General features: G+C 38.1%; 1 protein-coding gene across 2 annotated transcripts; it reads right to left on the bottom strand.

Annotated features, from left to right (window-relative positions):
• Window positions 1-15,688: 15,688 nt before the first annotated feature.
• LOC149837037 (uncharacterized) lies at window positions 15,689-23,868 on the bottom strand. 2 transcript variants are annotated; one of them, XM_090007213.1, is made up of 2 exons: window positions 23,731-23,868; window positions 15,689-16,982 (listed from the first exon to the last, which is right to left on the bottom strand). In XM_090007213.1, exon 2 carries the CDS (start codon window positions 16,874-16,876, stop codon window positions 16,085-16,087), a length of 792 nt encoding a protein of 263 aa, XP_089863339.1. In that variant the 5' UTR covers window positions 16,877-16,982; window positions 23,731-23,868; the 3' UTR covers window positions 15,689-16,084. The 2 variants fall into 2 exon arrangements, with proteins under 2 accessions (XP_089863339.1, XP_089863341.1); XM_090007215.1 differs by having other exon boundaries at window positions 15,689-16,973; window positions 23,731-23,863.
• Window positions 23,869-25,577: the final 1,709 nt, after the last annotated feature.

Below are 25,577 nucleotides of genomic sequence, written 5' to 3'. Positions count from 1 at the left end.
ATAGCTGAATGATTAGAGAGGGGATTCAAAGAGTGCTTTAAGTGCCCTGGGTATGTGACACAGCCAATCACATGACAGCATTGCATGCGGCCTACAGCATCGGCACACAAGGGCGTAGCTAGGGGTAGCCCAGTCCTGCCTCCTGAAACAGTTAATTTTTTTTGTTTTTTTTTTAAAAAAGCCCAGTCCTAGCCCAGCCCTGATTCCATATGAAATAGATTTTTATCCATTTTTGTAGCCCAGTCCAGTCCTAGCCCAGCCCTGACTGCAGCAAATAGTTTGATTTGTCCATATGAAATAAATTTTTATTAATAATTGTAGCCATTTTTTATTTTATCTCAAAAAAAAAATTCGGGGGCGCTGCCCCCGAACCCCCAACTATCGCACAAATAAATTTTTTTTTCCTACACCCCTGTTTGCCCCCCCCCCCCCCCCCCCCTCACATGAATCCTAGCTACGCCCCTGTCGGCACATAAGCGCTCCCGGGATCCTCTCTCGAATGATTAGGTCGCACTATCATAACCGAAAGGTCTCAAGTTGGAATCCCACAAAGGGATCTAATCCCCCAGCTTGCCTATCAAAAAAGAAGGAAAGAAAGAAAGGACATTCCAAACGAGCATTTCTGCATTTCCAATGGATGTTGAATGAACATTAAACCTATATTCTTCAAGTCCAGTACTCATTTAATCATTCTTAACCAATTGCCACAAAGAGTTTAGAACCTTTAAACATGTAAGACTGTTGCTAGAAAATGAGTTTATATTTAACATGAAGCTCAGTTACAAGAAAATGACTTCATGAGACTACCCATGGTCTCTGAATTGCCTCAAAAAGACGGAATTAGCTTTGATATTCAGAAAAATATTCTCACAGAAAACAGGGTAATCCAATTACCAGATGGAAGAAGTGGAATACTTGGATTTTGAATTTCTTATTACTGGGAACAACTAAATTATGAGAAATTAAACATTTTGATTTTTGGCGGCATCAAGATTCAGTGGTGCAACTGAAATTATAAAATTTACTGAACGTGTCCGCAGTAGCAAGGTATTTGCATAATCCATGAAACTCTGGATTCCATTGTCTAAATGCATCCTGAAGTATCCAAAAACTTAGAAAATTCACCATTATTTTGAGCTTGGGGCCATGAACTAAGTGTCTGGTAACACTAGAATGCAATTTTAGTTTATGGGTAATATTGGGAACCACCCTCAAAGTTGACCCGAATCACGAACTCTAACCATGCACTCCCGGAACAGACACATTTGAACCAGTCAGTCCAAACTTGAATTGACACCGCCCACAAGGGCTTCACACACCTGGCTAGGTGGTTCGGCATAAGGCTTTCAAGGTAAAAGAAGTCCAAAGTGAAGGAAAATGTGGTAGGTTAGGATTTATGATAACCTATATTACTATTATTTAAATATTTTTAATTTAATTAAAATTAATCATGAAAAATATTGGTCACACCGTTTTGGCATATGCATACCACACCACTATTGGATCTAAATATTTTGAAACGACCCATAATATGGGTCTAAAGATGTGCATTATTTCTTGGGGGCAAGGGGTAAGACTACAAAGTTTTACGCTATCAGGACAATGACTATAAGTATGGCAGGCAGAGCCATCGTGGCTAGGGGTGGGCAACAGGCCGGGCAGCTCGATGGGCCAAGCCGACCTGGTCCATCATGAACTGGGTTTGGACCAAGATTTTAAGTTTGGGCCCGTTAGGTATCGGGTCGAAATCCGACCCGTTATATACGGCCGGGCTCAGACCAGTTCACAGGCTACCGGCCCAGCCCAGCCCAATAAGCTTGAGTTATTTATTAATTTTTAAATTAAATATTGCATAGTAACTTGGTAACTATTATTATTTACCACATCAATCTAACCGCAATAAAAATTTTATAATTTATTGCATTATGTGTAAATATTTGTTGTTATTTTTTTAGAAAAAATTGAACCTAGCAAGACTGTTCTGGGAACAAAAAGCAATCAGTGCTTTTAGATTTTTTATTTCCTAAACTAGAATCAGCTTAGGTTGGGTTTTTTCTTGTAGACAACTAACATATGCATGAATCTGCAATAAGAATATCAAAGCTAATAAAATCATTTCGTATGATTCATGACAGAATTTTCAATGATTGAGAAATTTTGTCCTAACAGAAACTTAAATTATAAAGTATCAACATTTAACATACATGTTCAAATATAAATAACAAAATGCCTCAGTTTAACTGAGACTCAAAATTCATAAGACTGAAGAGTTGATAGAGTATGGTATCTCGACCTCACCGTTGCATCGTGCCATTGCACAAGCTCACCACTGCTCACTTAAATATATCCCATAAAACAAGTCAAACTCATGAAAGTCTGGTAGGTGAATACATCAACTACATAAGAATTTAACAAGATATATAAGGTACATTGCAACCATGCATATCACAATCATACATCTCATATTAAGGTACAACATAATCATGCAAATCATATTTATGCAAGAGACATTTCATAAGATATCAATCATATACATTGAAACAAGATAATCAAATATGTACATTTAAACCAGATATCAGCACGTATCTTATCATTTAATAACATAATAAAAAATTGTGTCATTAAGTCATTGTTTCTCTTAATCTGTCCCGGGTACTCGGGGATCAACATTTGGAAACAGTTGAGACTACAATGAATGCTCATTATGCAAAGTATTTTTTATTTTTTGAAGTATCTAACTGACCAGATATCCAAAGCGGGTGGTTCGTGATCGAGAGTATTTACCGCAAAGGCATCGTTAAGAATATGATTGTAATTTAGGATTAGCTGCAGTAGTTGAGATCTATCACCTAGGACACATTGATAGCCCTAGTCTCCTAGATCAGAGAGTGACTGGAGATCATGTGGGATGTCTTTGCTCCCATAAAACATGACATGTCACTCAAGACTGTACCACCTTATCCCTTCAAGGTAGGTATAAAAATTTTAATGAGTTATTAGGTTCTTATTAAGGAATTGATCAATCATATATGCCTTAAACCATTAAGCGAGTTAGGGCTTATTAGCCCAAATACCCTTTTAGGGTAAGAATTATTTTTAGAATGCATTTATATATACTCAACCTAATTCAGTTTGCTCTAGTACCTTAGGCCCCTATGAGCACTTCGCCTATGAAGGCGGATCCCAAGTTATGTGTAGGCATGAATAAATCAACAACATGGTGCATAACTTTCGTACCCAAGGATTTATCTTACATCCTAGCTCAGTGGCTGCATCTTAGTGGTGTACATACATAGAAGAAGGACTGATTGGTGTGCACATTTATGGGAAAGCCTTTTTCTTATTATTTTTTTTATTTTGAGGTAGGTATACTCTAACTATGTATATATATGTGTGTGTGTGTGTGTGTGATGCTAAGATGCATGCCCATGTTGTGGGAGGATTCTCAGATACATATCAGTAGGTATATCGACTAAGAGATTGACTGGTATTATATTGTCCATGGAAGATTTAAAACTCTAAAATCGTTTTTATGAAAATCGTGTTTATGAAAAACGTGTTCTCTATGAAGAAACATTAGTTTTGGAAGTTTGATCCATTATATTAGTTATGCTTCTGTATTTTCAATATGCTTAGATGTGTACATACATGTATATAATGTGTTTATATGAATCAAAATCATTAGATGCTCTTGGTATTTTTTATTAAAAAAATGAAGTTCTTTGCGTTCTTGAAAACTGCATGTTGTCCTATATTTTTATTTCGAGCAGCCTTGAAAATAAATCTGGTTTTCTAAAATGATAAACTCATAAATACTAAAAAAAAATTGTAGATGTTTAAGACATATGGAGGTAATCTTAAAAAAACATTTAGGCTTGATTGAGTTACAGGTTGGGAGATACGACCTTTGCAAGTCGACATAGATTTTTTGCTCTGATAGAAAATCTGTGTAGGCTGCACATTTTTGTAAAATTTATTGCTCTCAAATTATTCGGGTTTTATGATTAAAATTTTTATGTGTTAGTTTGTATATTAAGAATACATGATAAAATTCGTGCATACTGATTTATTACGGTTTATAAATTAAAAATAATAGAAATTTTGTCTAAAATGTTAAATTTTTGAAATACAATCTATCAAAGAATAGATATAGATTGCATTGCATGATTTTTAATTCTCTAATAGAAAGATAATTAGTTGGGTATGCCAGAAGTTGGAAACTTGTTAATTATTACTATTTACAAATGAATTTGAGTTGGGTCATGCCAAACCCGACCCACTTTATATTGGCCCGTTGGGCCAATGGGCTACTCTTCAAACCCAAGCACGTTAAGAACTGGGCCCAAATCCACCCCTTCATTTAACAGGTTGGGCCATCTCCCAGCCGGCCACACTTAAAGCCTGATGAGCTGATCTCTAAATGGGCCTGGGCCAACCCAACACTCACCCCTAAGAGCGTTTAAGTTTATGATTTTGTGGGTGGTTTGTTCATGTAAATATCAATATGCATGAACTTGATCATGTAAAGACAAGACATAATAATAATTGCTCATTGACTTTCATAAATGATTTATGTATCAATTGAGTATGATTCCAAAAGGGTGAATAGTTATGCATGTCATATCAAAACAAAAAAACAACTGCGTCTCATTTGGATTAATTCAGCCACATGGAGTTACGATCGTTGGCCTTTGAGGCATCCTTTTTTTTATGGTTTATACATTTTTTATGAAGAACCCTCCACCAAGCCAAAGAAAAATCCCTGATGGAACTTCACGACCACCTTGTCTTATGTGACCCACCTCTGAAAAGTATAGATACACCTAAGTACCAGTGGGATTTGATCTGGCGCCTTCATATTAACACCTTCATAATCACCCCATTGGCCATGCCGACAGCCCCATTTTTATGGTTGATACTCATGCTTATATAAACATGACATGGTTAATATGCATCGACAAAAAACATGCATCATGTATATTGACTATTAAAGAACCGACGAAGCTCAATATCAATGGGAGCATGAAACTATGATGATTCATAATAAACAACAATAATGACAATCATTCATGTAAGTACACCTAGAATAACAATCAGAGGGGTTCCAATTATTGGGCCAGAAAAATTAACCGTTGTTTTGTTAACGATCACTAGTTATTTAAATACCCAACTTCTTCAGTGTTGTCTCTTCTAAAGATAGTATTTGGTCATAATGCCTTGTTATTTTTCCACTTCCTAGACCTTTCACATTCTTCTCGTCTTGGTCCTCCATGTTTGGTTGTTAGGAGGAGGTGAGACAGGCTTGGTCCACTAGAGTGCAGTGTTATCTTATGTTTTGAGTGGTGTCCAAGCTTGGAACGGTCAGACGAGCTCTCAAGGAGTGAAAAAAGGGGTGATTGGCGATATGCATATTAAAAAAAAACAGATTTCTGAGAAAATTTCAGCATTGCAAGATCATATAGAATTAGGGAGTTCGAAAACCATTGACAAGGAAAGTCTCATACAAAAAGAGAGATCCTTCGCATAAAGAAAGCTAACTGGCATCAAAAGTCTCGATGTAGATGGCTCATTGTGGGAGACTGTAACACCAAATTCTTTAAGCTTATGACCCAACGTAATATGTAGTGCAAGCAAATCCACTGGTTGCAAAAAGAGGATGGTACTAAAGTAATTAATCGAGAAGATATTTTTAAAGAAGCCAGAGTCTTCTTTTCCACATTATTCTCGTGTTACTACACCAATTATGAGGCTTTTGAAGGACCCTTAGAGCCACTTGTTAGCCCTCAAGAGAATGTTACCCTTCAGAGCCCATTTTCTGATGCATAAATTGCTTTCACAATCTTTGACCTTGACGGTGAGAGTGCCCTTGGTTCAAAAGGATTCTCAGGTGCTTTCTTTACTTCTTTTTGAGCAATTATTGCACATGATATATGTGGGGGGCAATCAGGGATTTTTTTGTTAAAAGGAGAATTTTATCTAGTATCAATGCTACTTATATTATTCTTATTCCCAAAGAGGATGAGACTCACCACCTCTCTAAGTTAAGACCCGTAATGCCCCGAGATTTTTAACCTTTGAAAAACATGTGAAAATTAAAACTTTTCTTATTAAAATCATCAGCGAAAACCTTTTAAACTTGGTTTAAAACCTCAGGCGGGTTACATTCTACAAAAAAAAATGGTTATATTGAATTTAAATATGGATAACATTACTCATTTGAAATACTTTAATTCCACAAACAGAGTTTGGAACACTAATGATATTTATTTACAATTCAATGTTCGAGAAGAAAAAATGATTGGCTCATCGATATCATCGCAATATCCTTCATCCAGTCCGTGGCTATACAACTTTCTTTACCTGCATGCCCATAAAATGGGTCAGACTCGTAAAAGTCTTGTAGGTCTACACCAAAACACATTATGAGTGTACAAAGCTAATATAGATAGTACATTTAGTGATATAAAGTAGCCACTTAACATAATTGCAAAGTGACTAAGTTGGCATGATGTGTCATTCACTAATACATCATCATATTTATCCCAATCAAATCTCCATGATATAAATAAGTTAAATGTAATGCCTTCATCTGCAAGGTGTCCAAGTAGGCGTGATGTATCATTCACTAATCTGTTTGATCTGTTCAATCATAATCTCTTGCCATAGTCCATAATTGATATGCATTCAGCATATAATCATGCTATAACAATTGAAATAAAGCCAAATTCATAATTTCTCAAACGCGCTATCTCAAAAAGCTCACAATCAATCATAACTATGTCGTTTAATAGAGATATATCATATCTTGTAAATATGTTCTCTATTGGATTCCCTAGTCTTTAAAATGTACCTTCTTACAAGCTCGTCCTTGTCAGATTACCTGTTGTTGGATCGGTACATCCTCACAGAATCGCCCTAGCTAGACTCTCGGTGTTAGACCTGTACACCCTCACAGGCTTGTCCTTTCCTAACTCCCTATTGTTAGACCTGTACATCCTTACAGTTTCGCCCCAATCAGACCATCTGGTTTTGAACATGTATAACCTTACAGTTGTTCCTTAACGGGTTTGAATTTATCAAGTACATTCTATTATCATACATGTCTAAACACAGTTGATCACTCACCAGGTTAATGACCACCAATTCGGGCACAAGCATATATAAATTCAATTATCAAAGTACAAGATCATTGGCCACCTCTTTGGGGTGACAACACAAATCAATTCATATGACCATACACAAGGTCATGAGCCACTTGTCTGGGCTTGAGCATTTAATAATCATATATCCAAAATAAGTGTTACATATTTCATTTCTATCATGATGTAATTCAATCATTTCATGTATGCACCAATCCACATGCATCACATCATTTATCATATCATAACATCCTATTTCATGTTATTCATGTGTTCGTAAATTGAACCTCGAAGCATGTGTATATAAATCCAAAACATGGTTATTTGATATATCAAATCAATTATATTTCATAATTCAAAATATATGAATGTAAATCTAAATAGACGCATATCAAACATGTAATTTTATGCATGCGTACATGAACATGCATATATTATGAAACATCTAAACCTCGAGCATATATAATTTTTATGTACGTCGTTCAAGTAATGCACACACAATTTAAGTCCTACATATATTTTTTAAAGTGCAGGTCATTTCATGCATGCAATATATGTATACAACAATATACAAACTTAATTTGGAAATACACAGTTTCAACCTAATACATGCATGCATTAGAATCACACAAACATCAGAGTTAGTGTAAGTTTACCTTACATTGAAATACATGAAGCTCCATGATGTAAAGCGCTTGCCGACAATTTGAATGTGGCGAAGACTAGAGCATACACCTCGAGCTTCGTGTTTGGTATAGTAATGCGTGTGAATCCGATGATGAAAACAATAGTGCAATTCTTGAGATGCATAGATCCCAAGGTGTACAAAACCCGAGGTGCATAGGTTTCAATGTGTACAGATCTCGAGATGGCATGCAGATCCTGAGAAAACTATAATGATAGATAAAAACCAAAAAAGGGTAGAGCCGACTGGCTGCACAACCACCAAAATTGGTAGTGTAAGGGCTCGACTGGCTTGAGCACCACTCAACTGGGTCCAGCCACTCGACTGCACCAAGGTGCAGTAGGGTGTAGTGGTGGTGGCTATGGTGGTGAAGCAAGGCAAGGTGGAGGTGGTGGTGAAAGTGGTGGTTGCCACCACTTTTCTTTTGCAAGAGAGAGGAGAGAAAGTGTTGCAATGAGAGAAAGGAGGTTGTAAATAAAGGTATTTATAGGAGAAAAGAGAGGAAAAGAAAAGAGCGATGTGGGTACCTAAGGATTTTAGGGGATGTGAGAGAATTTGGTGAGGGTTTTAGGAAAGAAAAGAAAGAGGGAAAGGAGAGAGGAAAAGGAGGGAGTTGAGAGGTGGTGAGTGATGGGATCCAAATGGATCTCAACCCATGACTTGGTTCTTGGATTTATTTTTTGATCTAAAACCAAGTTTGGATTTTGTTTGGGTCGGGTCCGCTAACAACATATCCAAAAGACCCCAAATTCTACCCAAATAGCCTTATACTCTAGTAAAAACCTTATTTTTATTGAAAATAGTATTTTATTATTATTTAATCATTTTCTCTAAAAATTTTATAAAAATTATATTTTCTTAAAAATAATATTTTATTATTATTTAATCAAATTTCCTTCAAAATCCCAATTGAAATTTTCAAATAATTGCAAGAGATGTTGAATTGCTAAATATTCGTAATTCACCCTATTAGATCGATTCTAAACTAGTAAATCCCAAAAATTTTGCGGGTATTACAAGACCCATTAGTTTATATAATTTTGTTTATAAAATTATTACAAAACTAATAGCGAAGCGCATGACCCCAATTCTTCAGCCTATTATTTTTCAGAATCAACCGGCTTTTATTGAGGGGGCGTAATATTCAAGAAAGCATTTGGCATGTTCATGAACTAGTTGCCTCAATGTCCTATAGCCAATCTCCTCTGTTTTATTTAAAACAGATTTGGCAAAAGCCTTTGATAGAGTGGATTGAAATTTTTTAGATGACTCCCTGCATAAATTAGGCATTATAGAGGACTGGATTCATCGAGATAATGTGTTGTATCTCCTTCCCCAAATTTATTGTGGTGATTAATGGTGTCTCTGGGTCCTGCTTTGGCTAGCAATAGAGGGATTCGTCAGGGGACCTCTTATCCCCCTTTTCTCTTCGGAAAGGCTGAGCTGGAGAGTTTTGGTCCGTGGTTTTTTCTGGAGCCATTCTCTCTTTGCAGATGACACACTATTTTTCATCCGTGACAAGAAACAATCTATTCAAAATTTCCTGTTTTTATATAGAAATTTGAAGCAAAATCAGGTCTCTCTGTCAGCCCAGGTATATCTCTTTTCATGTCTTATTCTAGAAATCATTTTATTTCTAGTTTATGTGGATGGCAAAGGGGTTTACTTCCCATTAAGTATCTCGGGCTCCCTCTCTTCAATGGACAACTGAAAAAATCATTGTGGGTCTCTATTAGCCAAGTTTCGTAAGAGATTGGAAAGTTGGAGTTGCCAGATTCTTTTGTTGACAGTTAGACTTGTGTTGATCTAGTCAGTTTTGGCATCCTTTCCCATCTATTGGATGTCTTGTTTTCTTCTACCCACCTCAGTGATCATGCAAATAGAAAGCATCATGAAACACTTTCTATGGCATGATTCTGTCAGTTTTGGCATCCTTTCCCATCTATTGGATGTCTTTTTTTCTTCTACCCACCTCAGTGATCATGCAAATAGAAAGCATCATGAAACGCTTTCTATGGCATGATTCTGTCTCTCATCATCACTTTCACCTCTTAGCATAGGATGAAGTTTGCAGGCCGAAAGGTGGTGGTGGACTGCGGATAAAAAAAAAACATGACCACAATCTTGCTTGTCTCGCTAAGAAGGGATGGGCAGTCCTGCAGGGTAACTCAAGCCCATGGGTCCGGTTAATGCAGTGTAAGTACCTCCAGCGCTCCTCTCTGTGAATTCCTAAAACCATCAAGAATGGTTCTCACGGCTGTCGTAGTCTTGTTCATGGAAGTCATGCCATACGTGATGAGCTTCACTGGGAAGTCGGAAATGGCCAACGGTTTTTCTTCTGGTTGGACCCTTGGTTCTCATACTCCCCGTTTATTTAGTCTTCAGATGCCGCTTAAACCATCCTTAGTTCGGTACCTGCTCCCTATCCGTGTGGCTGAAATTCTCTCTCTCTCGGCTCACGAGCAACATTGTAACATCCCGCTGCACATTCAGTAATCGCCGACTGCTGCAGGCATCTCTCTGTCTCATATGTCCCTCCAGGACAACATGCCAGATAATATTACCATGGCGGGATCGAGTGAAATATCTTCCCATGCAGCGTGGCAATCTCTTCAGACAAAACACTGAAAATCAGTTTCAGCAGGCCTGATTTGGTGCAAATCTCACTATCCCAGAGCAGTGCTAGCCCTGTTTTTTGCAATTGTCGACAGGCTACTATCACAAGAATGCCTGAAAGCGTGAGGTTTTTGCTTGGCCTCCTTATGCTATTTGTGTGGCACCATGGAGGAGTCGTCCACACATATATTCATATCATGCCCCATAGCTAAAATGGTATGAAGAATGATATGCAACATGTTTGGTTGTTGGTGTGTTCCGCAGGGTTCTATTGAACAATCGCTCATACCCTTAGGAGCGATGCAGAATGCCTTCAAAATCATTGCGCCAGACTTAGATGGTTTCCATTCAGCTAGTTGTGTGGAAGCTCTGGGGCATTCAAAATCAATTTATCTTTGAGCAGAGGTTCTGTTCCAAGAATCAAATTCATAAGTGTTTTTCTTCAGTGCGCATACTCTGCGGATATGTGGCAAGGAGGACCACCATTTGGCGGTGGCGTAATGCTGCTCAATGGAACCCGCCTTCTGAGCAATGAATCCAAGTGAATATCTTTACAATTTATAACAGGAAATGGCAGGTGGGTTATGTTTTTTTTTTAGAGAGAGAGAAAGGACAAATGTATTTAAAACGTAGAAAGAACACAGTACATGATTACCAGTGTGGTGACATATCACACCTGATAAACAGAGAAAAACAGAAATAACAGGAACATCAGAAACTTAAAATCCGAGCTATCATAAAGGGTCGCTGCATTAGCGAAGAACCCTGTTAGAGCCGATCCACTGAATGGACTGATTCAGCCATTTTCTGAGCGCCTTGCTTGAAAGCTCACATTTCAACTGTGCAAGCAGGTGACCAAGGTTGCAGAAGGAATCCCTGAAAATATGCTGATTCCGTTCAAGCGATACAAGCCTTCATGCTGTTTAACACCCAAACCCGCCACAAGAATTTCCATTTTTTCCCCTTTGAATCAAGATGGCTACTTGTCTTGGAAAAACCAAGTTGTCCCAGGTCAAACATAGATCACCCCAAGCCTGCTGCAGCAAAAACCTAATAAAATCACACTCCCAAAACAGGTGTTGGATCTATTCTCCTTGCATAGACACAAGGAACATCTACTGGCTAAGTAGATATCCATTTTCTTCAATCCGATTTCCGTTTTAATCTTGTACTGTAAAATTAATCTTGTCCGTTTTACGCGTGATCATCAAGGACGTTTCATTTCAGCAGGTCATTTTGTAAATGAGTCCAATTTAGCAGACAGAGACTATGGTAGTCGTCCTCATCCAGCTTCCCGTCAAGATCCAGTTTTTCAGGTGAATCGTTGCCTGAAGGGAAGGGGACTTGTGCAGGAACCATGGAATTTTTATTCAATTCCCTTTATCAGATTGACACGTTGTTAGTTCAGTTTGTTCCTAGGAGTCATAATGGCATTGCGAGAACTCTTGCGATCATGGCATCTTCATGGAAGGATCGCCAATGGCCATCTATGAACCCGAACTGGGTTCCTCTGTAAATCTGTAAATATGTTTTTATCTGCTTTCTAATAAACTGGTAGGGTACGCCTAACCCCAGCTTTCTCTGTAGAAGAAAAAAAGAATAATGATAGCATAAAAAAATTCGATAAGCATCATGCACACTAATCTAATAGGTATCATTAGTAACCTAATATGACAACAACTATACGAGCTATTAGCTGCACTTCTAAAAGAACAGCCATTACAAGCATGATGATTTAAACAAACCATCTTTGGTTGTGAATTAGAAAACTAAATAAACAAACTCAAAATAACTGATCGATCCTAATCGACTAATAAAAACAAATAGATTAGAGATAAGATGCATAACTTTCACTGGGTGAGACTTCACGGAACACGTTGTAGGAAAGAAAAAAAGAAAGGTTTTTGTGTCCCCTTGGTTTGAGAGCAAACTGAATACCCAAAAAGATTTTTAATACTCTTGAGTGGCGAGACCCCTATTTATAGTGTTGGTGACCTTTTCTTCCATTAAGACAGAGAGTCTTAGTTGGCTTTGTCTTCAACTACACTTTAAAAAACTAAGCCAAATTCTCATTAATTAATAAAAATAAGATTTTTCTTAAAAGTGTAGAGATTTTAGGAACACAAAAAATAATGTCCAATAATTACAGTTTTTACAAATATGCTCCCAAAAACTTGATTTATGAAAACTTGTTTGGTAATTCATGATTTTGATTTAATAAACTTAATTATTATTATATATTAATATAACTCACATTGAAAGATGTACTAGAGGTTTGACTTGTATAGTGTGCTCACGCTTGGTACAATAACTGGAATTGAAATAAACTTTGCTTTTAGTACATGGATATACAAATCAATAATTGACACGTTAATTGTCCAAGACTAAAATTCGCTTAGCCAACTCAAACTTAAAGGTCATCAATGAGTGTGGTTGCTAACAATTGTCTCTCGAGAGGGCTATCTGCCCTTTGCACACTGAAATGTCTAACTGATATAGAGCGACAATGAGGGGGTTTCTGCAAGCATGTGTGTTGCATGCTTCACTGTTTTGTGTTGAGTCCTTGAGTGATTTCTTCATACTGGAAGCATGAGTAGATCCATCTCATGAAGGCATCTTCTTCAAAAGATCCTATTGCAAGAAAAACAAAAGAAGACATGCTGGATCACCCCAACTCACTCAGGATTTACCCTTAACCTGATATGTGAGACATCAATATCAGTGCATCTAAAAATTTCTAAGGCTGGGGTTTTCAAATGTCATAACGGCATAATTCATATTTTATTTTCATATGAACTCATCTTGCTAGTACCACAATATAATATTGTAAAGACAATTTTATGCAATGATACAAAAAATTTTATGAACAAAACATAAATTTATTCATTTAAATATCCATAGATTTCATTAAAAATTATGCAATGTCATACAAAAATCCAACACAAAATTCGACAATGGGAAACTATCCCTAGTGAACAAGGGGGATAAATCGTAAAGTTTTACACTGTGGCCACCAACTAGGTTCACAGTCATTGTGACACCGCTTGGCCCATAATGGGATGTCCAACCGTACACTTAATTGACACCATAAGAGTTCTCATCTTACCAATCATACAGCCAAACCAGTGCGGAACCTTGGCTTCCCCTTCTATCCTGATTCCTGTCCTTGTTTCGTTTCAAGAACTAAAAATTGACATTGCTGACTCCGTCAAGCTCAGGTTTTTTACTAGGCAGATTGACAGAACTTGATCAGGTTTCAGTCATCCATCTAGTCGGCCTCTCTTTGACTGAGAGAATCTTCAAATCAACAAAGACTTGAGCTTGGGTGCGGAATGCATCATGCAGCTACATTGAAGGGCTCAAAAAATTCGATGCCACTTTGATTTCGACACAAGTTCAAAGTCTCTGTTGCCCATGAACTGAAAATTTAGTATCACTAACGTAAGGGGGTTAGGGATGGCAGTGTACCGGGGCAGAGGAGGGGGACAAGGTCTCCATCCCGCCCCGTCTCAAAATTCTGCCCTCCATCCCCGCCTTCACCTTGCACGGGTTTTGATTTTAACCTCCATCCCCGTTTCATGTCCTCCATCCCTGGTTCAAACAGGGCAAGGCGGGGTGGAGCCCCGTTTCCCCTCGATCCACTGTCATCCCTAAAAGTATTTTAGTTATTTTACTAACGGGGATTGGAGACGGGGCGGAGAAAGAGTAAGTCCATCCCTGCATGGGTTCTAATTTTTAACCTCCATCCCCGTTTTATGTCCTCCATCCACCGTCCAATCTGGGCGAGGTGGGGCAGGGCGCCGGTTTTACCCCGGTCCACTGCCATCCCTAAAAGGGGTAAATGGTATGTGCTGAGCCACCCTCCTAACAAAAAAGAGTTTGACAGCATTAAACTCTTAACGGCACGTTTGCTTGCCCCTTTGCAAGATTCACAGAGAATCAGGCTCTCGTGAGAGTTATTCTCAGGAGAATCAGAGTCATGAGGTCCTCCCACATTCATGTTCGCACAGCCCCATTTCTCATGTTCGTAATGACATGAGGAAATGGGGCTCTTCAGAATTATTCTCTCACACAAATGTCAGAATGATTCTCACAAGAGGCCAAGCAAGCCCATCCTAAGTGTCAAGAATCAGACTCAAATCTGCAAACTCAAACCAGGTCAGATCTTAATGGCTAAGGTGGTTGGATTAGGTTCAAGTCGGACACCAAGGGCATGTTTGCTTTGATCACAGCTTGGAAAGTTTTGAAAATTTTGTCCTTGAGGACGCATATCACATGATCAAGCACAAGTTTCTCATATTTGCATTTGGGTTGCGATTTTGGGCGTACGAGAATGTGTCATGTCACTAATTTTGCAGATTCTCAGCTGAACAACAAATGCTTGTGAGAATTGGTCACAAGGTCAAACCCATGACCAACTTTCACAAGTTACAAAGCCTTAACATTCACAAGGAGAATCACTTTCACAGAGCAAAACTTTCTCATGTTTACAACACCCTGTGATTCTTCTGTGATTATAATTCACAATCACAAAGACCCAAGAGGTTTGGCATAGTGGGATGGGGTCTAGACCGTCTGACAGGCACTCTTGGTTCAAATCCCATGGGCATCACTGTAAGCCGAAGCTTGGCAACTCCCTGGGGTCGAGGGATAAGCCCTCAGAGTTTTATGCTGACATGAACACCGTAAGTAAAGCAGGCTGGGCCAACGCAACTAGGTCTATGCACCTGGAGAGGTTTCTCCGAGTAAAAAAAAAATCACAATCACAAGAAGCTGTGAAAAAACCATAATCACAACGTGTTGAAAATATACCATAAGAGTTCATTTGGATTCGGGAACTAAGCTGACCAAGCTCTTATTAAACTCAGGGAGGCCTAATATTGCACGCACTTATGTATATTTTATTTTCAGGATGGGTTAAGTCAGGGTCTTGGGTTAAGTTAGGGCCAAGACCCCATTTGTGGCATTCTTTCCACCAACACTGCACCCAGCCTAGGCCTGGATCTATCCGGCCCAGTGCCAAATTTTGGGCACAAACCCGACTCTCCACCAGCTACATAAAAGCCCAACTGGCTCCATCCCTACTGGGCACTTGGGCAGGAGGGCAGTCATCATGGAGGTGAAATTGTGAGCGCTGTACTTGGAGCCCATATATGAGCACATTGGGGTGGATCCTTGTCAATGTTTTGTACTCTCCTCCGGCTGATTAAATTTCTGCTCATACTGCAAGAAAACTACTACCAACAAGTGATACCAAAACCAAGGGCTAATCATTCCACTAGTTTCAATGCATGCAGGAAATCACCAAGAGAAAAAATAAGACCAAGCCAGACTGACCATTCTTGCCTGTCCTTGGAACTAAGCATAATACAGTAAGTCCACTTAATAAACCAACACAAACTTTGGTGACCTAGAGAGCCAAAACAGCTAGTTAGAAACAGAAATCCACCAGTAACCACAATCTCCAGCATAACTTGATGTGCCTGGCAGAACCAAACTGGAACAGAACTCCCGGTCCATCGCCAAAACTATGTGAAGTCGTCGAATTTTTCATCACAAGATCGAAGATCTATATGATATATAGTACCATAGAGATGCAAGGCTGTGATGATGTAAACATCCACTGGGTGGATTTTTCGAGATATTATGTGACGATCTCTCTCACTAGCCAATCCAAACTAGGATATGCAAAATACAATATTAGGAAAGATGGCAGTGCGAAGAGGATGGTGATGAGAATGTACAGAGCCAGAATTGCAGCACTAGCAGGTATCACATAGAGAACGATCAAAAGAAGCATAAGAACCAGCGGGAACTTGGCTGTCAGATGCATGAAGAAAGCCATAGACTTGCGGAATGATGCGTGCAGCCACTCTATGTTTAAGCAATCAGGAAGTTGGTGGGCATGATCTGGGTTTCGACAGGACTGCTCTTGATGTGTGTGAGGAGCTCTTCTACTATGGTGATTAACATGACTGCTGGAGAGTTGGCTGTTACTTGAAGACCAACCTGCCCCTCTATCTCCAGACAAAGCAGAAAGTGATTTCATCCTGTCACCATTCATGCTCTCCACCATCCACAGCAGGAAAAAATTCTTGCGAGGAAACTTGAGGTTTCCTTTCCAGACCAGGCGGAAGGATAGTAATTGACACCATGGGCAAGAAATGAACAGTGGCAGCTGGATTGGGAGGGTAGGGAATTTCACCACAGCCCATTGCAGTCCCAGTACACAATTTTTGCAAAGTGTGTGGCCGCACCATAGAACATAAGGAACGTTCTCCACGATGTTGAAGGATTCCCAACAAATAGGGCATTCTAGTCGTTCCTCTTTGCTGGAGCATGAGGAAGCCTCATCATCTGAGCAGTCAGAGCCACATGCAACAGGCTTTGTAGACTTGATGCTTCCAGATATGACATTTGAGGCAAAGCTCCACATAGTGACACTAATAATAGTCAGGACTGTAAGCAGTAATCAGTCTTCGAGTCCTGGAATCTGCAGAGTACCAGTTGTATTCAAAATTTCAAAGTAGATCCTGAAAAGGCTACAAAAAGAGAAAATATTAAATTGACGCACAGCAGAATGAACTTGAAACTTAACAGAAAAGAAAATAAGAGCCAACTCAAATGAATTCATCATAGTAAAAACTTAGAAAACCGAGGATGGTGAGTTCAACACAAGATTTGTGCTTTTACCCCATTAGAGCAAGTGATAAACTAATCAACTTCCTAAATCACAAGGTCCTGTCATATAAGCATCCCCCACACAAAAAAATAATTTAATCCCCAATTAAACACATGCCAGGATTCACATGAAAAACAAATAAGAGATCAAGATAACTGTTGAAAAGTGGTATTTCTTTTTCATTGATGAATCATAGGAGATGCATAGGTTGGCAACTTGGCATAGGGTGTTATCACATGGTCAATTAAAGAGCAGCAAGTCTAAGCCAAAGGTGCAACCTGCTTAATTTCATCCAACAGCTAAAGAGTGTGCCTTTAGACTTAATTATGTCCTACATATTCAGGACACCATTATGCATTATAATATGTTCTTTTGCAGGGCCAAGCTGGCCATGGAAATTATATCATATAGAATCAAGTATAAAATTAAAAAAATAAAAATTTGGGTTTTCTATGATAAATACCAAGTTACTACAATGGTATTTTCAGAATATGCATTATTTTGAAATTATTAAGATATTTTAGGGTTATATCAGTGTCTTAAGTATTGTTATTTTCAAAATGTCAGCAATACTCACGACATAGAATGGGACAAGCCTTGACAACGATGATGATGAGCATCTGGATTATTTAACAACGGGCATAAGAACATTGTATCTTCATTTTCAGATGGTAGTGATGTTCAGACACCTTACTTAGCCTGGTGTATCATGACATGGCACGGCATCAATGATGCAGACCCCATAACAACTTACCTAAACTGTCAACAATGTTTTTTACATGGTCAATAAAATGTCCATGACTTTTTCCATAGCTTTCACCTACAATCTTCATTCCTGATTTTGTCGTAAAGTACCATTTTCTTTTATTATATTATTGGCATGACTTTATTTATTACAGGTTTGACTCTTAATAACTTATGCTGCTAAATAAGAACTTGGAGACCTACATACATGCAGGCAAACACATCATTTCTCCCTGCCCTACTCATCAAAATGTTGCCATGTCCATGTCCTGTAAACATGTTGCATCTGTGTCCATGTCTGGATCGATGTGACATGGGTAGTGACCGCAACAAAGTTAAGGTTTGTGAAAATCAACAATAACTGAAAATTCCTAACTGGAGTTTAGTGTTGGCCCGAAGCTCATCCTTGTACATGGCTCTGAGAATCGGATGAGCAAACGAGCTGATCTTGATCGACTTACTGAGCTTGATAAGGCTTGGATAAAAGTATATATATATATATAATATGTTTGCAAAATAAAATAAAAAAGTCATTGGGATCCATCATTCAAAAGTATGGAGAAATTGATGGAGATGTAAATCATAGGATAAAGGTTGGGTGGATGAAATAGAAAAGTGCAACTGGAGTGCTGTGCGATCGTAGAATGCCATTGCGGTTGAAGGGAAAGTTTTATAGGACGACTATTAGACCCGCTTTACTATATGGTACGGAATGTTGGGCTGCCAAGAGACATCATATTCAAAAAATGAGTGTAGCTGATGCGGATGCTTAGATGGATGTGTGGAAATACAATAAAAGATAAGATTCGGAACGAGGAGATACGTAAGAAGGTAGGTGTTGCACCCATTGAAAATAAGATGCGAGAGAATCGTTTACGGTGGTTTGGACATATTCGGCGAAGGCCTAATGATGCTCCAGTTAGAAGGTTGGAGAAATGGGAAAATATATTAGTTAAAAGAGGTCGAGGTAGGCCTAGGAAGACTTGGATGGAGATGATAGGAAAGGATACGAATGCTTTGAACCTCACCGAGGACATGGCATTGGATAGAAATGATTGGAGGAAAAGGATTCATGTGGAAGACCCAAAATGATTTTCTCTTTTGGTTCATATCGTTGACCCCAATTGTTTTGGGATGAAGGCGTAGTTGTTGTTGTTGTTGTTGTTGTATTGTTTCCGTAATTGGTAGGGCATTAGTCTTTTCCTCAAAAGGTGCTGAGTTCGAATCCTGCGCCTTTTACTTTTTTCATTGTGCATTAATCTAGAGGATTTTTAGTATGTATAAGTTTTTTTCGGTCACAGTAAACAAAATACATTATCTGGCTTAGTGGTGGGTCACTTGTGAAACATTGGGAGAGGTTGGGGATCGAATCCCACCTTCAGAAAACTTTTTACAGTATGTAACCTTTTTAGAATGCCATTCAAGCTCGGCTCTGAGCTCGAGTTTGAACAGCCCAGGCCCGGCTCTAACTCAGCTCATGTGCATCCCTAATTGCAGGTTTGCACTTTGTAGCATATACGATACTTTATCTTAAAAATGTTGTAGACAAAAGCCAAACTAGACAACTTGATCATGAAGAGATCATGATAGAGACTGAAGACTGTTGGTAAAAGATGGGAAGAAATATAAAGAGAACGATATTTTGTTAAATAAGCAGTGAGGTCATTTGTGAGGCTAACTATAGAATTTATAATTAATTATCACGCCAAAGCAAAGCATGGATGATATGTACAAAGTACAAACTTGTCAAAAATATGATAAAATAAAAACCAAATAACTTGACCAAGGGAGGTACATTGAGGATAGACACTTATGAGGCGTGTAGATCATTTATGCCCTTCTTTGCATTCAATTGGTTCAGCCCACCATATGTATCAAATTTAGCCTCATAATTGGCACTTATTTTATCATCCTCATCCTCATTGTTTAACAATTAACATCTATTATTAATGCATACTTTTCTTTTCATTACTTGATGTATGTTTACAATATATAGAAGAATACGGAACCTCCCGACTCCATGAACTCCCCCAAAGTTATTTCTTTTTGGAAGAGACTAAAAGAGGAAGGTTAGAGATAAGAATACTCATGGAGAAAGGCGAGACATAGCCAAACAACACCTTACAAGTTTGACAGACAGCGCCCGCTCCAACTATGCTAACCTTAGAAATACTTTTATAAAATCTAAGGAAATAAGGAGACAAAATAATTTTTACCATGGGCCTTCATACATAATTAACAATTTTGATGTAACAAGGATGTCAGACATATCATCTTAGGGGTGGCTGATGCAGCATAAGGTTGGTGATGGGGGATCTGGATGCAGCCCTGAGGATTCTAACCAGAGGATGACTGAAATGATCAGTCAGCTGGATCCAGGTGTGGCTCCTATCTCACCCCTCTGCGCAAGCCAATGTGTAGCATAGGCCCCGGGAGCAGGGATCCTAGCCTCGGAGTTTTACGCAGCGGGCACGACGACCGTAGGTTTGGCAGGCTGAGCCAGCGCGACCAGGTCTTCGTGACAGGTGCAGTTTCTTCGGGTTATAAATTCAAAAAAAAGGTGTGGCTCCTATACACTTTGAACATTCAGATCAGGAGCCAGATTCATATATAACCTGAGTTAAGTCTGTATGATAGATTGTTTTACTTTTTCTGTGCTTTTTAATAGCTTCTATCTATTAATAATCAGTCATACCTACATATACGCACATATGTTTGAGCCAGATATGGATTAGCCTCCACTTTCCTATGTCCAAAACATCCAATCATTATCCTTGTATTCATGTACATCTAGGGGTCACATACTGGCATGGAAATTAACTATTGTTTAGTAACTGGGATGGGATTTTCAGGCAACCCAAGAGATTACATGCTTCATGCCCGATTCCTCTCTCATGACCAGGATAAAATGAAGGCAAGACAATCGTGATTGCAGATCTAGCCAACCTAAAGTAGAAGTAAAAAATTTTCAAATGTTTGGTGACTGCCTCAAAGCAGTAGATGCAACAAGCCTATTCAGTCTTGACTCCCTCTCTCATCTCCTATATAGAAGGAATTTTGCCAGCATACAAGGATAGATCCTCGCATATTTTGTTAACCTACGGTCATATACTTGAATCTATTATACTATCTTATCAGGTTTAGAAAAAAAATATAGCAAAGCATTTTAGAAAGTTCTTAAGATTTATGCTGAACGTATCTCTATGCAATTGATTTTTGAGTAAAAATGTGTCCTTTGAACTAGAGCAACAAATTTAGTACTTAAACACCAAAGCACATAAAAAAAGCAGTGGACGAAACACCTCAGTCAAAGATTCTAAAAGTCCAAGTACCATGAAATAAATAAGCAAAATCATCAATAAATGCAGTCAGAAAATAACCAAAAAAATCATACATAAGCAAATTTAGCAATAATTGTACTTGGAAAATAACAAAAAAATTGTGCATATGTGTGTGAATATCATAGTCACAGATATCGGTGATATTTTCAAAAATATTGTGATATTATCGCTGTAAATTAAGAAAATGATAATATAGGTAAAATATTGTGATATTTTGAAAATATCGCCAATTTGATAATATCGTGATATTATCGTGAGAATATCATGATATTATCATGAGAATATCATGATATTATCGCAAGAATATCACGATATTATTGTGATATTATCAAATAGTTTTACTGTTTTTATTTATTTTTTGCATTTTAAATATGTTTTTCTTCTTTCTTTTACATTTTTTTTACTTATTTCTTTTACTATTTGTGTATTTTTTGTCTAAACATGATATTTTCTTACTTATTTTTGTTATTTTTGTTGTTTTCGATTTTCCCAAGATTTATCACCAAACCTATAATATCGCGAAAAATAGCCTCACCGAGATATAGCCAACACCGATATTTGTGACTATGGTGCATATACATGCACGCATGCGGATGTGCACGCATTAACTAATTTAACTTCGATGGCCATTTGTGAACATTAACAAGTTATACAATTATACTACAAATTTCATACCCACAACAAATTTTAAAAATGACAAGGTGGTTTCATACACTTTTGTCATCATCATGGGAATTTTAACAATTTTACAAAGGAAAACAAAATAAAAGACATCTTTCTTTTACAAAATACAAATAATAAATGTACCATTTGATCCTTTGATATCCCACATCAACCTGACAACCAATAGGTCGTTGCAATTAAAGACAACATTATTACAAAGAAAATAGCTCAAAGAAAGTGTAAATAGTAAAGGACGCATCATGTTATAATCATGCTGAAAACAACATATAGAGAAAAGTTGTTGAGGTCTCAAGGCCTAACAAATAACTCATAGGGTCATGTTAATGCGGATAGTCACTTGGTAAAACCATAGTCACAGATGTCAGCGGTATTTGAAAATATTGCCCACATAAATTTTTTTATTGAGAAAATGATGTAAAAGGTACAATATTGTGAGTTTTTTAAAATTACATTTATTTCAACATTATCGCGATATTATCACAGTCATATCATGCTATTTTCAGTCACTTTTACTTTTTATGTTTTTTTCTTCTATCTTTATTATTTTTTATATATCAAACATTTCTAAAAAAACCTTATTATATGTTCTTTACTTACTTATTTCTGTTATTTTTATACTTTTAAATTTTTTTAGCGTCAAGATTTTCCATAGATTTATCAACACAACCTATATTATCGCGAGATTTGGCTTGCCGAGATATATCCGAGATTGTTATTTGTGACTATGGATAAAGCCTATCACCTATAGAACTTGTTCAGATCTATAGCTTAAGCTTGCAAATTATTTATGCATGATGTGAAACTGATGACACCAGCATCAGAATGGATGAAAATACTCATTTAGCTTAGTTAAAGGGAACACCAGCATCTACAATCATTCCCTTTGTAGAGACAATTTCTCTTGCTGTAGATAGAAATTCTAGAGATTGTTATGGCAGTGTGGCTACAACCATGGAATATAAGTTCGTCAAAAAGAGCCATGGAATATGAGAACAATCATAGGTATGAAGATCAGTGCTATAACATAATCGAAGATGCGATCCTCATTACCAAAGCGGGCCGAGTTATGAAAAAACAGCAAATGATCTCTTATTACAACCCTCAGTTACCAAATTGGACCGAGTTATGAAATCAGCAAATGATATTCTCAGCAGGGGCAATTTCCAATACCACAAACTTATTCTGCAATAATTCGTCGCCCAATCCAAGATACAATCTGGTGCTAATCCACCGCAAAAACAACAAGAAAAAGGAAAACAAAATTACACAAAAAGCACAAACACATGCAACCGAAGCAGAGTTTTCTTAATAGGAAGAGGATCGAATTGTCATCGATGGCGAGGGAATACACACAACAGAAGCACAGATACATGATAGGAAGAAGACTTCCTTGCTACAGACGACGAAAGGACTAAAACTACGAAAACAATTCCTTCTGCAAACAACAGAATCTGAGAGATTAGGAATTTCGCCGCATACCATCACCTAAACGAAGAAAACTAAACCCTTTAACCTCGGAAATTTTCGGTACCGAAGAACTCAGATCCGGATTCTGAGTTTTCCCATTTCTAAGTCCTCCATCATCGGAAATCTCATTCCAGAAACTTCCTTTCCCAATTTCCACATTTTTTTGGCACCGGAAATCTCAATTCCGAAAATATAATCCCGATCTTACGAGCTTTCCCGCACCGGAAAAAGCGGAAAAAACTAAAACCCTAAAACACTATTCATTTTTTTCGAAGTTTCCTGGCACCGACAGCTCAAATCCAGCAAACACTGTCCAAATCTCTCAGATATTCCGGAAATAAAAAAAAAACAATCCGAGAATCGAATACGCACCTCTCTTCGTGCTCTCTCGCTCGATCGCTCACGAATCTGTTGCAGGAGAGTGCCGATTTGGACCAGAGAGATGATGAAGACGTGAAGAATATGGAGGAAGACCTCTCTCTCTCTCTCAACAGAGAGAGGAGAGAGAACAAGAAGAAGAAACAAATGAAAACGAAAGGAAGGGAAGGGAAGATCTGGCGCGGGGAGGGCGGAGAACGAAGGGTGGGCTTTATGACTCGTTAATTTCGTAAAAAACCGATTTGATTCGAATTTTGAAACGACGGTTCCTCTGAGAGTCGGACGGTTCTTAAGTGGATCGCGGGTATAAGACCGATACGACAGAAAATCATAGTGACAAAAGCTAAAAACGGCAAAATATCGGCAGTAAAAAACCTGAGAGAATTTAAATTTTCTTTTGAAAAATCTCGCATTTATTCAGGCGATAAAAAATATTTTTTTTATAAGAAAATATAACTAAAACTATTTAAAATAAAAACCACACATTTTTTCAAGATAAATAGTTGTTAAAAACATAAATATCGCATTTAAATCTAGATATTTATATTTTGAAAAAAACCATGATATTTTGAAAATATAATGAGAAATTACCATTTTTTTTAACTTTCAGGTAATTTCTTGCAGTATTATCGCGAGATTTTCATAAATCTCTCACGATATTTGTCACTATGATTAGAAGATCATTGTTACCAGATCAAACATAATGGAGCTTGATTCGGATTCAAACTCATTAAAAGTTCGATTTTAACTTGGCATATTGAGCTTGGGCCGGGTGGACCACTGGCAGCCTGTAGCCCACGGAACAACCCGTTTGGATAAGGCCAGGGCCTAGTTTTTGGATGAGGGTCCAGTCCAAACCGGGTTTAAATCCGGCCCCACAATTTTTTGGGCAGGGTCGAGCCAACCTACTGGCTGACAGGTTGGCCTTTGGGCTTTATTGAAAAAACAAGAACACCTAAATCGGGACAGGCTCGTGGACCAACATGTAGCCCATTTCCTTTTAAAAAAAAAAATTTGGGGTTAGGCATACCCCTACTGGCAGAGGGATTCGAACCTGGGCCTTCAGCTTGGCACAGTACCCTGCTTACCACATGGGATATCATTTCCTTTTAAATTGGTTAAACCCTAAACCTAAACAGTAAACTATCTAATCTCCATCCCAAATCCCTATTATCATTTCCCCCTCTTCTATGAACCACAATAGCCCACTACTTGTTGCACACGAAGTCTCAGGCTTGAGAACTTGGCCCGGGACACTACTAGACTCAACCACTGTTGACTAGACAATCCATGTGACTTCAGATCAAACCCCAATCAGTCCCATCTATTTTGTTGTATTTTTTTTTAAATTTATGTTAAAATAACTCATGCAGTCTGAATCCACCCATGGGCCGACGGCCGGGCTATGGATTTACGCCTGGCCGGTTGGTCAATAGGTCAGGTTTGACCAGCCACAGCCCATCATTGGTCCGATCAAGCTCCGCCAAGAACCAGGTCTGGCCAGACTGCCCCCCCCCCCCCTTGTCCAGTTCTAGCCCAGGGCATTTAACCCGTCCAAGATACCTATAGAGATAGAATTAATATTTGTTTTGTTAAGAGAAAATGCATACCTTAGAATTTGATTGGACGTCATCATTTACTTTATTTTTGTAATTTTCAAAAATATTTCGGATTTTTTTTTAATGTTTTCCTTAAACCTTTTTTAAAAAATCAAAGATTTAAAAAGGATAGGAACATGTATTGTATCAGTCTCAATAAGCGGTACCGATCCAGCGTTAGCCATCATCAAATGATGATGACAAAAAGTGGGAAGCATCTTGATGGACTCCTCAAATGGATCA

Source organism: Nuphar pumila, chromosome 5 (genome assembly GCF_984573655.1).
Source record: "Nuphar pumila chromosome 5, dmNupPumi1.hap1.1, whole genome shotgun sequence".
In the NCBI taxonomy this organism is placed as follows: Eukaryota; Viridiplantae; Streptophyta; class Magnoliopsida; order Nymphaeales; family Nymphaeaceae; genus Nuphar; species Nuphar pumila.
Note: the sequence above shows the minus strand (reverse complement) of the source record. Positions and strands in the feature narration are given on the sequence as shown.